General features: G+C 30.6%; 1 protein-coding gene across 2 annotated transcripts; it reads right to left on the reverse strand.

Annotated features, from left to right (window-relative positions):
- Positions 1 to 2,477: 2,477 nt before the first annotated feature.
- LOC111699871 (TBC1 domain family member 24) lies at positions 2,478 to 14,402 on the reverse strand. Of its 2 annotated transcripts, XM_023470623.1 has the most exons (16): positions 14,254 to 14,402; positions 13,806 to 13,863; positions 13,187 to 13,293; positions 12,717 to 12,794; positions 12,348 to 12,433; positions 11,300 to 11,441; positions 11,071 to 11,115; positions 10,624 to 10,725; positions 9,803 to 10,021; positions 9,373 to 9,489; positions 8,640 to 8,726; positions 5,996 to 6,053; positions 5,490 to 5,628; positions 3,380 to 3,494; positions 2,943 to 3,019; positions 2,478 to 2,868 (listed from the first exon to the last, which is right to left on the reverse strand). In XM_023470623.1, the coding sequence occupies exons 1-16, from the start codon at positions 14,323 to 14,325 to the stop codon at positions 2,721 to 2,723; spliced, it is 1,650 nt and encodes a 549-aa protein (XP_023326391.1). In that variant the 5' UTR covers positions 14,326 to 14,402; the 3' UTR covers positions 2,478 to 2,720. The 2 variants fall into 2 exon arrangements, with proteins under 2 accessions (XP_023326391.1, XP_023326393.1); XM_023470625.1 differs by lacking the exon at positions 8,640 to 8,726 and having other exon boundaries at positions 2,479 to 2,868; positions 14,254 to 14,401.
- Positions 14,403 to 14,434: the final 32 nt, after the last annotated feature.

A 14,434-nucleotide genomic window follows, 5' to 3' on the forward strand; every position in this document is an offset into this window, starting at 1 on the left:
CTCCTATAATTAAAGGAAGAAAAGAGAAAACCAAATTCTCAAAAACACAATAAAAAGAGAAAAAGAAAGAAACCAAAATTCCAAAAATAAAAGAGGAAGGATGGAAAACAAATATTAGAAATCAAAGTGGGAAAAGAGGATTTAAAAATCCCCAAAATAATGGAAGAAAAAGAGGGATTAAACTCTAAAAAAAGGGAGACAGCGAGGGAGAGAAAATTTTGTAAAATGGAGGGGTTAGGTGGCGGCATAAACTTTAATCCTAGTTAGTTGTGTTGTTTAAATTCAATCTTTACAAGTTAGGGACGGAGAGGAAGGGAATATTGAGCTGGGATTGAAAACTTGAAGACCTCAATCAAACATGATTTCGGGGGGATTTATGTTGAAGAAAGAAATAATAAGCTGAATGACCGCTTCGAAAAAATAAAAAATTGAAATGAAAGAAATTGTCACTGACATTAGGACGTAGAAATGACCTATTTAGGAGTTCAACATTTCACAACACAATCCCTACACATTTTTATCACAGGGCAGACTAGGGACTTGTTATCTCTAAAAAGAACAAACAAAATCTAGTTTTATTACATAGTTCCAGGCATGAAATTACTGAAGGCAGCTTATGGGATCAAATCTGTAATCACGTAGAGTAGAAATCTACTTCACCAGAGTTATATGTTACTATTAATCAAGTAAAGACTATGATTTCTAGTTAGATTTATTAGTCTAAGTTTGAATACCATCTGCATAGATACAGAAATCAAAAAATGTGCGTTTGTGGCAAAAACTCAGTTCCTTTAATAAGTAGTAATATTCTTTGTAGATAATATATTTGCAAAAACAATCAAACTTTATGTTTCTATCTTGTTGAGAAGTTAATAAAATATGAATCTTGTTGGAAGGGTTGAAAGTCTAATTAGTTTACAAATTGACTTGATTAGTTTGACTTTGTTAACCTTAATTACAGCTATTGAAGGAACCGTTGCTAGCAGCTTAAACTTTATCTAATTATTCTTCACAGTTTTATACTGTCATAACTCTAACGTTTAATCAGTTGTCTAAATAGATATGAAGAGCAGTACGGTCAAATACTGCATATATGGGGTTGTCAGTTTAAAATACGACAAATTCCCCCCAAAATCTACAGAATGATACAATTAGCTTCAACAAATCAACAAAAATGATCTAACAGAAAATTTATTATCTATAAATATATGACATAGAAGTAGCTAAAATGTAAATTATAAACAAAATCACATTAATAAATCAATAAAAAATATCACTACCAAATGAAAAAAATTCAAAACAAAGCATTGAAGTGAAATGGGAAGAAAATAGTTATGTTGATATATTTCCCCCCTAATCACTAAGTCATTAATCTGTTTAACCCAAACCATACAAATAAAAAGAAAACCTGGTTTACAAAACAGGGTTTATAATAAACGATCTGATATTTTTTCTCAAGGGTAATAAGAAAAAACCTGATTTTTCTTCTTCATGATCATAGCAAAACAATGGCATTATAAACCTAGTTTCCATGTATATAATATCTTTAGTTTCGAGTTCAGGAAATTAAAATTCTTGATTTGGATAAGTGAGTACAGAATAATTGACTAACAATCTGCTAAAGTACTATTATCAAAGATAAGGTTGACACGACCGGACGTCTGACAAGTTTATATGTGCCGCAACGTTCATGTAAAATAGAACAGTGGACTTAAGAAGGAAAATATTTGTATTTCCATATCTACTGTTACTTAGTTCTAGCCACGATCCATCCCCAGAACCACTGGATACACTAAAAAATACACAACAACCCCAAATTCTACAACTCGATTGATTGATTAACTCATGCAACTGTTTAGTAAATCTCTTTCAAGCTAGATAGGCGCCCTGGTCCACGTCAATGATCCTTCTATGACTACAATGGATTATTTAACATAAGTTTTCTAAAAGCATATTATTTGTACATCTTATCTTGAGGATCTATGAGGTGGCATGTAATATCAAATTTAAATAGTATTGTTGACTAGCAACAAAATTTACTTTACTTTAGCTAAATTTTGAACAACCAACAGAGGATAAATTATAAAGTTTATACAGGGTGTCCCACATCATATTAGACCGAGAACGGGTCTTTATTACGATTTTCGGGACTAATTAGAAAATTTAATTAGAATGAATCATTTTGAAAAATAATATAAGGCTTATATAAGAATTTTCTTGCGGAAAATGATAAGTTTTTCGAGTATTAAGGGTTTATTTTGGTGTTAAAGATTGGTGATAATCTAATATGATATGGGACGCTCTGTATGTTAAATTTTAATGAAATGTCCTCGTAAAATAGTAATAAAAAAATAAGTTTCGTAAAAAGGTTTTTAACTTAGTCTCAGATCTCAATTCTGTTAAAAACATTTTAGGGACAATATTACTCTGAAATTTTTAGATTCTTAACAGTTCTTTTTAAAATCTAAAAGTTTACAAAAAAAAGGGTAGGGTTAGAAACTAAAAAATAGTGTAAGAAATTTCATTAATATCTTAAATAATATCATAATAAAAGAGATCAATAAATATCATAAATGGCTGCCGGAATGTAATTTGCTTGCAATTTAAAACATCAAGATGACAAAGGTTTAAATAGTGCAGCATAATTTAAACTAATATAAAGGTGAAAATGAATGATATTCTCCAATCAAGTTTTGAATGCTGGACATTGAGGCAATCTACTAATCATCAAGATTATTAAAACCAAAAACTTCAATCAAGGATACTGTAAAGTTCTTATCAGAGGCTAAAGGAGGATTGTTAAAGGTGAGACAGGGTTCAGTTCTCCCAAACTCCAGGTTCTCGTCAAGATACAGACCTGTTCCATCCCTAGCAAACAGTTAAATTTCAAGAATATTTAAAGATAATGTGATGTGAAATAATAGATTTAGATGCGGACTTACCCGCCCCCAACTGTTATCATAGTTGTATCTCCTGACATATACAACTGCTCCGCTCTATTACCCCGTCCCTCAATCTCCTAATCGACAAGAAAATTATAATTAAATAGGTTACTCATGTCATAATCATATTGATCAAAGATATCGTACTTCCCACATCAAGAGATTTGAAAAAATATTGTACAAAACAATATTAATTGAGGTAAATATGTTCTAATTTTGTAGTCGACCTGGTAGACGTAACTTCATCATCGAACCAAAGACGATTTACCACTATACATATACATATACATATACATATACATATACATATACATATACATATACATATACATATACATATTATTATATTGATATTACGTAATCAATGAAATCATTAATGTAATTCCCACATCCAAAGATTAAAAAATACACTTTAAATACAAAAACAAAAATCTGACCTTGTTCTCCCCAACCCAAGGATATTTAAGAACCTTGTCTCCGTCAAGTTTGAAAAGAAATGTTTCTCCGGTCCCAAAATATGTTTGTCTCATCCCGCGGTCATCTTTCTCATTCCTACAGCGTGCAATTTTTAAGCGTGGAAAAATTTCAGGAAACCATACAAACAAAGTTTCATTTAAGATTTTTTTCTGTTGCTACTTGCAAAACCGGAACAACCATCTGCTTTTGGGATTTTTAAAGCGCTAAAAACCCCAGCATTGCTGCCCTACGGGCCTACCGTCATTGTAAATCCCAAAAAATACATAAATAGCCAGAGGCGTATTCAGGGGGGGCCTCTCCCTGGACCTGTGAAATCTATGGATTTCAGGGGACGACTGTATAATGGACTGTATAATCGACTGTAAAATCGACTATATAATCGACTGTAAAATCGACTGTAAAATCGACTGTATAATCAACTGTATAATCAACTGTATAATCGACTGTATAATCGACTGTATAATCGACTGTATAATCGACTGTACAATTGACTGTACAATTGACTGTACTAACGACTGTACAGTGTATTATCTACTATATTTCTGCTGTAATATCATCTGATCAATCTTCTGTACAATCTACCGTGCAATCTACTGTGTACAATCAACTGTACAGTCTACTGCAAAATATTCTTTACAATATACTGTACACTCTACTGAACAATCTACTGTACAATCTACTGTATAATCTACTGTACAATCTCCTGTACAATCTCCTGCACAATCTCCTGTACAATCCCCTGTACAATCTACTCTATAATCTCCTTTACAATGTGCTGTAAAATCATCTGAACCATCTTCTGTACAAACTCTTGTAAATCTCCTTTACAGTGTGCTCTTCTGAACAATCTGCTGTACAATCACCTGTGCAATCTTCTGTACAATCAACTATACAATCTACTATACCTTGATGTGCGGGGTGTACCAGATCCTTTCCTGACAGCAATGGCTTCATCAAGCATAGCTCGCAACTGTGCTGTTGAATCCTGATAAATTCAATGGAGGACGGATTTCATAAACAGCAAGATTTAGTTGAACTAGGTATTTTAGTTGGACTACTTATGTAGTAAACTCTTAGCCAATCTTTTCAGAAGTTTGTCAAAATCTCACTATTCATTAATTTCAATCTCTGGTCTTATTTTGTTTTGCCTTCTGGGGAAAATTTTATTAGCAAGAATACAATTTTAAAATATTTCACCTAACATTAAAATCCTTTTAAAATTTGCAAAATAATCATTTCTCCAAACTAACTATACGTTTACGTTAGCAAAATCAACCCAATTTTCTTGGAAAATTGTGGCGCATTTACAGCAGAAATATTTTCTTTTTGAATAGATATTCTTAACAAAGTTATAGCGAGAATATTAACATTCCCCGTTAAACAATTATAAATCCTTTTTTAAGTATGCGAATTTTCAAGTTTGGCAGAGAAATATAAAATTGCATGTTAAGCGCAAACAAAATTTTACAGAACAATCTACCTTAGATTTTGACTGCAGAAGCCGAAGCGCTTTTACAAACGTTGGATCCAGAGCCGTTGCAGACATGTTGTAAAAAATTTTCACTAAAATGCAGAAAATAATGGTATTTTCATGATTTCATGTTTTCAGAATCCATGGATCCAGAGCAATTACAAGACAAATATTATGACCCCTTGAAACCAGACGGAGAAGATTTGATATGATCCAAACATTCAAGATTCTCAAGGGATTTGACCGTGTGGATAGCAGTACATGGTTTGAAACTGTTGGGAATGAGCCTCCAAGACGAACTAGACAATCTGTGTATCATTTGAACCTAGTTAGGAGGCAAGCAAAGACTGAAATAAGGAGCAATTTCTTTTCAATCAGGGTTATTGAACCCTGGAATAGATTACCAACTGAACTGAAAGAGAGCAAGACTATAAAATCATTCAAGGATGGATTGGACACTATCATGTAAACCAAAGATGCCATATAGGACCACACTGTAGCTCCTGTTATAATCCTACCTGGATTTATAGGAGTCAACATAGAAGTATTGAAGAAGTAAGTATCTAATATCTGAAAGAATACCCATTAAGTATAACTACCTGCAAGCCCATGTTGTAGAACAATAAGCTCCGAAAACATCTCCCTCGTAGGATTTTATCACAAGGATTGTTGGTTCGTATTTCTCCGTCTTATTGAAGAAGGTTTGCAACGAGGTTCCGTGATCATTAGAAGAGTAAACTAAACAAGAAACATACAATACAATACAAGGGGTTCCAAACATTTTATAGGAATTATTCTAAATAACCTTGCCTGCATTTTTTCAATATTTTACTATGTCGGAAAATGTATGATCCGTTTCCTATAAGATCTTCACTTCATTTTAAATAAAACTGGTATTCGAAACATTCGACTTTAATTACAACTGAGACAGGTAGGTGCACTTTAAATACATTTTTTCTTGAAGTTCTAAAAAATATTTTTCAAGTCCTCAAAGCTAAGCTTATAAAATAGAAAATTATGTTTTATAATTCATTTCATAAGAAACGCTGCGTTGCGATATCGCGAGATACAGTTTTCAAAAAAGTAAATCTAATTGGAAAATTACCTAATTTTGGAGTTATCATAGTTATCCTTTCTGGTATTAGATTCCAAATCTTGACTAACTGCAATAATAAAATAGAGATATTCATTTATTGGTACTTAAGATATATATTATTTATTAGAGCAGCTTTAGAGACTCTAATTCAGAATACAATTAATATATAAAACAGAGGCAGGCATTTGTTTTTAAATAATACTAAAAAATAAATCATTAAAAAAATAATAATAATAATTTTTGGTGATAGTAACAATAATATTCATAAAAGTTATGGTTACCAGTTAAATACTAATTAAATTATTATAAACATAATTTATATTTCTAGCAATTAAAATCTAAGCTAAGAATGTAATTATATCTGAAAGATGAAAAGATAAATCTAAACAAACAGAAAAGTTTAATATTCAACTAATTATACACATGCATCGTTGCACAGAATTTTAGCTAAACGTAATTAAAAATTAATTAAATTTAGTTAAAAAGGGGAAATAGAATTAATGCATTAATTACAATTATTGCAAGCATTTCAACCAGCTCTATTTTAACATGTCAATTCTAGGTAAAAAAAAATGCGAAATTAAAACTAAAAGTAAATTTTTTTTAACAAAGATGAATTTAAAATTCAATTTTTAGGAAAGCAAACATGCTAAACTCACTAAAACAACGGAAAGTTTTAATTTTGTAGAAAATAATGTTTATCTAAATATTGCAAATCCTCCCTAAACACCTCCTTAAACATTTTTTTTATTGTTAAATCATACAATTTAACTAAATAAGAGAATAAAAGTCTATATAACAATTATTAAGGTGAACTGTGAACTGAAAGAAGGAGAAAGTCAAATTAATTTCTGCGATATAAATGGTAAGACTTTGTGATCTCGTAGTCTCTCTAGGTTTAATTTTACACAGAAGAATGAGAAAAGCTAATTTATGTGGGGACATATACGAAATTGAAAACATTTTTGTTCTTCTCAATTCTCTATTAAGATTGAAAACATGTAAGATTTCAATCTAACGTGGAATTTACATTATTTTGACGGGAGGTTCGTATGTTAAACCCTGTTAATATCTAAATTGAGTATTTATATTTACCTGAAATAAAATGTTAAGAAGTTAAACGAACAACAATATATAAAAACGTTGAAACGATCATACAAAAAATACGCTAAAACGAACAAACAACAAAATATTTATATAAGCAAAATGATCTATCTTTTAATCAAACTTATAATACTTATGAAACAATACAACCTCATTTAATGATTTAAAAAAAAATTTTTATAATGCTTTGATACATCAGAAAGTAAAATGGTTACCGATAGAAGCATAATTTCATAATAATTTTTTGTACCACACTTGTAAGATTAAAAAAGTTAAAGTTACTGCAGTAACTAATATAAATAAAACAAACAATGAAAAGACAATGTTACAATGATACAAAGTATCTAAAAGCGTGTTGTTGATGCCAGAGTCTAAATTCTAAACCAATTTTTTTTTTAATACATTACACTCATCTATAAACAGTTTCTGGTCTGATGGGACAACCCAAATCCTTTATTCATGTTTGCAGTACATTTTTTGCATGTTTGATGTCTTAAACGAACGTTGATTTTTTTCGAAATCACAACAACAAATCTCAAGGTAGAAAAAAATTGGGATTTTGTCAGAGCTGAAAACTTTAGAATTGTGGATATCGAGATCAATGTTTGTTTCAAGGAAAGTGTCTAAAATTCAACCAATCAGAGTGGCGTATGCAGAATCCCGAACAGCTAATCAGAAACAGAGATATTAAAAAATTGCGCGCGCCATTTAACGAGAGAACTCTCATTGGTCGGAATCCAGTAGGGATGTCCAAAAAGAGGGAATTAACCAGAAATTAGAAGTGTCCACAGTGGATATTGAGATTAAGGGATCGGTATTCAGGGTTGCCAATTCTAAAGTTTTCTGCTAAGATGTCATTAGAACTTTGGGACAGAAAAAGGTGCCACATCTCTACCGATAATATGAAATAAATGAAGTGCAGGATATCCAAATTAAACCTATAAAACTGTTATAAACAGAGTGCCCATAATAAACTAAATATTCCAAACTAATATTGCAGAGCATGCAATGCACAAGGAAAAGATACTCTACGAGGAAAGATTAATGGAACCAATTACGAAAGCAAATAATTCACATAGATTCTACAGCCTAATGATAAAAAGTCTCATCAATTTTTAAGACAGATTGAACTTTGGAGTGTCGCAACGTCTTGCGCTTGGATTTTACTTCTCTAACTCCCATTCTGTAGCCTTTACATGTAAATTAATACACGATACACGATGAAGAACTTTTTGTCAGCTTCTGATTTTAAGAAGTAATTGGCAAAATTCTCATCGATTTTTCGTAATAACTTGAGACCTTTTAATCACAGTGAATTAGACCAAAATATTGCAACTTATGGAAAATGACTCCACAAACAAAACAGTGTTGTACCCCCTGAACTGTTTACACTGCAGTGCACAGTCTTTAAACTAACTTCTAATAAACTTTATATCTTCAATTGATTTAATCTAAATAAATAACTTCTATTTTAGTGTAATACTTACAACTAAGACAAACTAAAACATAATATGCAGTGCAGACACAGAACATCTAACTTTTAACTTACATTAGTCTTACTCAATGCTTCAGATTTTAAATGATGAATAGCAAAGGTTGTGGTGGATTTAGGTTTAGGTTGAGGAGTACTAAATCCCTGAGAATATTTATTGTCAAGATTTTAACAGGATTATGAAAAGTTTAAATATAGGTTTTTAATACAAAACATTTCTAAATTGTCTTCATGTCTGAGAAAAAAATAATGCCGTCGAAGATTCAAGCTTTTTTAATTCAACTTACAAATGAACGACTTAGTCACAAAGGAACCTGCCAGGAAAATCTAGATTTTACACACACACACACTTATATTTTTGTATCAAGTCAAATATATGTAAAATTATTTTGTTTAAATTTGTAGCCTGCAGTTTATCCCAAAAGTTTATAAATCAACAGCATATTTTTCCGACTTCTTGATCTGCATTAGTCGTGTGAAGTTTAAATAAAACCACAATAGAATATGAATCTTCATAGGAAAGAATTTCACACGAAGGAATTGATTCTTTGCAACAAACTCTGATTTTCTTATCCATATTTCTTTTCAACCCAATGTCATAGACCTTTTATAATTCAAACTATGAATTCATAATCGAAATTTAAACTATCAAAAGTGTACACCGTCAGCTTGCAAATATTTAGGGATTAAAAATTTGAATTTGTGGCAAAGGTAATAATAAAAATAATCTTTTATACATAAACACATCTTTACTTAACTATTGATTACAATATAACCCAGCACTAAATACCTGTTTATATGACAGATTATCAGAAACTGCTACTAGATCCTCAACAGTTTCAGAATTTAACAATTCTTGATTACTTCTCCGTCTTCCTCCGTCCTCTATCTTTATACTATTCTGAGCCTAGAAATATTTCCATCTCTTAACTTGGGAAAACAATTATATTAACTAGTTTGTAACTTAAGGTTTGGTTCTCTTCTTCACTTTCACTATTTCTATTTGATTCAGAGGAAATTAATATTTAGATTTAAATACTTCCAAAAAAGTTGTGGAAAACAAATTAGAAAAATGGTTTGGTTTAATCTACATCATTTTACGTGCAACTCCCTCTATAAATTTTAGAACCCTGGACCCATTTCCTGGTTATCTATTTATTTGCGTTGCGTGTAAATAAACGTTGCTTAAAGATTAAATATCCACAGATATATATATATACCTTAACCTCCATTTCAAGTTTGACCATAATCTTTGCAAGATCGGATTTACTGAAGCGTTGTATCTTGAACCCAACTCTGATGAACTCCTCCTCTGGTATTGCTAGGTTGGAGCAGAATATCTGGATCTGTGAAGCTAGGCTTCCTGATAGGTTAGTTCCAGGTTTAAAAATCTCTTTACTGAACAGTTTGAGGATTGCCAAACCAGTCCGGTAAAGAACCTAAACATTAAAGTTTAAACAATTAAGAAAATAGGTTAAGAAAAAAGATTTCTAAATATTCGTTTTTATTTATCATAATAGAAATCAAAATGCAATAGACCGATCTTTTTTCTTAAAATAGCATTCTTTTGTCGATAATCAAAACAAAGAAACTGAACAATTGTCTTAATTTCATAGTTCTTAAATCTTTGCAACTTTCAGTTGAATACCTTTAACATGTAAAATTATGAAATCTGCTTAATAGAATAGTCAAAGTATGAAATATCAAAGCTACAAAGGAAAATGTAGAGACAAGAGACAAGGCGAGTGTTCAGTTATTTTCTAATCTTGGTAAAACATACAAGATATGAGATAAAAGGGTAGACATCACTTTTGAAATCCCAGTTATAAATATTACAGAGATATCACTTATTTAAAAGAACCTGAGGCCGAATTTAAAGAATTTGAGCGGCGGCTTAAATTTAAGCCGCGGCTCAAATATGGTTGGTTTCACTTTAAAATGTATTCAATGTTTCAAAATTTAAGCCGGCGCTCAATTGAAACCGGTTTTTGGCGGATTTAAGACGCGGCTCAAATTCATTAAATTCGGACACTGGGTTTACCTTGTGTCCCTCTAGAAGGAATGATGTAAATATTCTTGTGATCAACCGAACTGGTAAATATTTAAATATCCACCAAATCCAACCAGTCAGTCCAGAGTTGACCTTACAAATAAGATATTTTTCATCATTCCTCAAAATATTTCTGAAAATAAAAAGAAAATAATTCATAAAGAATAACTTTATAACTTCAATAGTTCCATCTATATCTAAAAATTGCAAGATGAAAAATCTGAGAAAATATTTCTTAAACATCAATATTTTAGTTACGAAAAGACACTATTTTAAAGATCTAATTTTTAATGAATAAACTGCTCTACTTTTTTTAGGATATTAACCAATTAGCAATCAGTATCATCCAGAAGAATTTTTTCAGGCTTATTTTTAATTATTTATTTCTATTTTGATACCGATCAATATCCAATTCATATTAGAAGTAAAGTAATCTACCTTATCTCGTCCAAATGATCTTTCTAATTCTGAGATATGCTTCTTCTAAAACAGAAATAGTTAAATATATAGATAATTAGTTTATTGATATTTATATAAAAAATCTGATTTAAAACATTAACTCAAAAAAACCCTATTCTTAACTGTCGTAAAAAAAGAAATAAAAACAAACGTTATTTAAATCAAGTTTATTTCTAATTCAAACGCAGAATTTGAATAAAATGCTTACAATATACTTGAGAGCTAGAGGTTTTAATGCTCTGCATGTAATATCCCAGGATCTTCTACTCTGCGTGAAGAAGGTAAGACCAGGAGAAGGAGATACCAAACAACTCAGGAATCCAAAACATTCCGCTTCGCTCAGAAATTTTCTATAGAAGTGGAAACAAGTGAGTTAAGATCTAAGAAATCATTATTTAGTCTTACGGTAATGTTTCTCATAAAGATGCATCTATATATAAATTTGGCTTGTCTGTCTGTTTGTTTGTTTGTCTGTCTGTTTTTATCCAATAAACGTCAAAACGGCTGAACCGATCGGGCCCAAATTTTTTGTGGGACATCACGTGACCACAGGGAAGGTTTATGAATGATCAAACTTCAAATATTTGTCTCCATCAAAATTCGATCTTCATTAAATTTTTGAAAATTTTGAAAATCCACTACATTTTTTGTGAAAATCCGCAAACTATTTTTGTTTTGTTTTACGATGTACACAAAGAGAACATGTTCACAATTAATTTAGAAGATGGGCGCGAAGCGCCCTCTAAGGCTAGTATAATACAAAATTTTCCAAATCAAGACTTTCAGAAAAATTTTAAGTTCATGCTAAATTACTGGTTCAAATTTGAGACATCGTAACGCCTTTAGTTATGAATTTTTGCCTAAAGTTGAGAAAAGCAAACCTAACTTGTTGCACAATGCATCAAAAGTTTTTAAAAACTTGTATTACTCAAAAGCCTATTAAAATAAAACATCCAAATTTATTTTTTATTTAGCTGAATAAGCCTGGGTCGTAATAGAGCGAATTTATCAATGAAATTTAAAAATGCTGAACATGATTTGCAACAATTTCCACATATTGGAAGAAGGGTAATCAAATAAAAAAATTAAGATGTATATATTTTTGTATTTGTAAATTGTTCATAAATGATATTAATTGTGTAAAAATAAATACAATATTTACATTGAGATTTCTAAAAAGCTATTGGTAGAGGAATTGAAAGTATTTTCCCTTGAGAAATCTGGCGCTTATTATTTATGTTATTAAAGCAGTAAACCTTAGCAATGCAGCTGAGGGGTATAATAAAGGACAATACGGTACATCAGGACTCATGTAGGCTATACATGTCACTAGACGGCAAACCTAAACAAGAGTCATACAGAAATATGCATTTTCGTTAAGGAAATTCTTAAGAATAATGTGGTAAGTGTAAAAAAGAGAGAGGTAGTGGTGGTTTGAATGTGTTATGTCTATTTTTATTTCAAAACTTAACCCAACCGCGTACTCATTGGATGCTAGACTAAACGACTGGATCTGTGTACAAAACCAGTACCCACACAATTTTACTATATGAATGATGCAGTTAAATTATGCAATTAAATAAACAAAAAATAAAAGACGGGATTTTATACCGTCTAAGATGTACCTGGGCTTTTGACTCTGTATCAAGATCATAGTTGAGCTGATGAGAATCTACGCAGCCTGGAGTCTGATCTGCACAATCCTAGACCCACCATAATAAACAAGTATATTTGATATTGCTTCATCTAAATCTATCTATTATTTTATGAAAATGATGTGGTTTTTTTAAACAGAAAGAAATTTCGAAGATTTTAAAGGGAACGAAAAGATTATGGAAGAGAAATAAGATGGTAGGAATTAGATAAAAAATTTAATATTTAAAGACCAAAACAAACTTTTACAATAAAAATAAATACGAAAACCAAAATTATTATCACATTACATTTACCTACCACTCTAGAGGTAAATTTGTTAAAAAAAAAATGGATATTTTGATTAAGATCCCTAATCGAGAAGAGTGATAAGTTGTTTATTTTAAGATTTAAATTAAATTAAGATAAATATTTTTTTGTATTTATTGAGATGGGTTCCTGCCTCTAAATTTCTTGAGCCGAAGCATGTATCTACAGTATCCCAGTATATAGAATCATTATCAATCAGTTTATTTTTAGTACGCAGAACCAGGATACTCTTCCACACTCCTTAAAATAATTAATAATTATACAAATAAAATACAAATAAAAGAACACTGCACAGTGCACGGTGAAACAATTTTATTTCAGAACAATGTGCTTGAACCTGGGTAGTTAGTTATTCCTGAAAATCTTTCTTCTGATTTCCCTTGGCAATCTTAGTTCTGATCTCTCCCTAGAAATCTTAGTTCTGATCTCTCCCTAGAAATCTTTGTTCTGATCTCTCCCTAGAAATCTTTGTTATGATCTCTATCTAAAAAATCTTAGTTCTAATCTCTTAATATCATAATTCACCTCCCACTGATTTAAAAGTTCGGGTCCTTCTTACAGCAAGATGTCACTTTTAATCACATTTGACAGCTTAAACATGAATTTTTACATTTTTACTCTTGTACACTTTTATGTCCTTGGAAATAAAAATTATAAATAGACAAATTTGTGCATTAAAAGATATATCTAGCCCTGGTTAGTCCTAATCAAATCTTTATCCATCTTATAAACTTTAACAAAAGAATTCAAACCTGCTATATCTGTAATAGGTTTGGTTCTCAGCAAAATTTTGGCGTCTTGTATTTTTCCCTAAAATTAAAAATAAATAGATAAAATAAATATATAAACTTCTGAATTTGGAATCTGAAATATTGTGTTTTGTTTACTATCTATGCAATACCAAAAAATTTAACAAAATATGGCATGCTTAGGATAAGATAATAATTTTGGTGTACATCAATTACAATGTATTTTACATGAATTATTTTTTAAATTTTGAACATTTCATTTTATTGTAGATCCGAATCATAGACGAAGAGAATTGAACAAAGAAAAAGAATTTACACATTTAAAAAAAGACCTTTAAATCTTATTTGGTAAATTTTCGTTTCCGGATTTTAAAAACCGGATCAATGAGCCCGCATCCTAAGCCTTGAAATTTATGGTGTAAATTATTCTCCTGTATAATCAAGCTCTGACCTGTTCTAACAGTGCTGAGAATGTCCCCAGATCTATACTACCCCCTGAAGACTGAGAACCTTCAACTGTCATCCTGTTCTCATATACTCAAGGATAAACTCGGAAACCCATTACACATTTCACAATCTGAAATGCTTCGTTTCGTAAAAATTTATTTTTAAAAATGTTTTTTTTTTTCTCT

The sequence above is a fragment of the Eurytemora carolleeae genome, unplaced genomic scaffold (genome assembly GCF_000591075.1).
Source record: "Eurytemora carolleeae unplaced genomic scaffold, Eaff_2.0 scaffold330, whole genome shotgun sequence".
Taxonomy (NCBI): Eukaryota; Metazoa; Arthropoda; class Copepoda; order Calanoida; family Temoridae; genus Eurytemora; species Eurytemora carolleeae.

Excerpts from the sequence above, each read along its gene's own strand:
- LOC111699871 (XM_023470623.1), bottom strand. The coding sequence starts at position 14,325 with ATGACAGTTGAAGGTTCTCAGTCTTCAGGGGGTAGTATAGATCTGGGG. Across the intron at positions 13,294-13,805 it reads ACCTATTACAGATATAGCAG|GAGTGTGGAAGAGTATCCTG; the intron begins GTTTGAATTCTT and ends AATTATTTTAAG. Across the intron at positions 12,434-12,716 it reads ATACAGAGTCAAAAGCCCAG|GTTTGCCGTCTAGTGACATG; the intron begins GTACATCTTAGA and ends ACTCTTGTTTAG.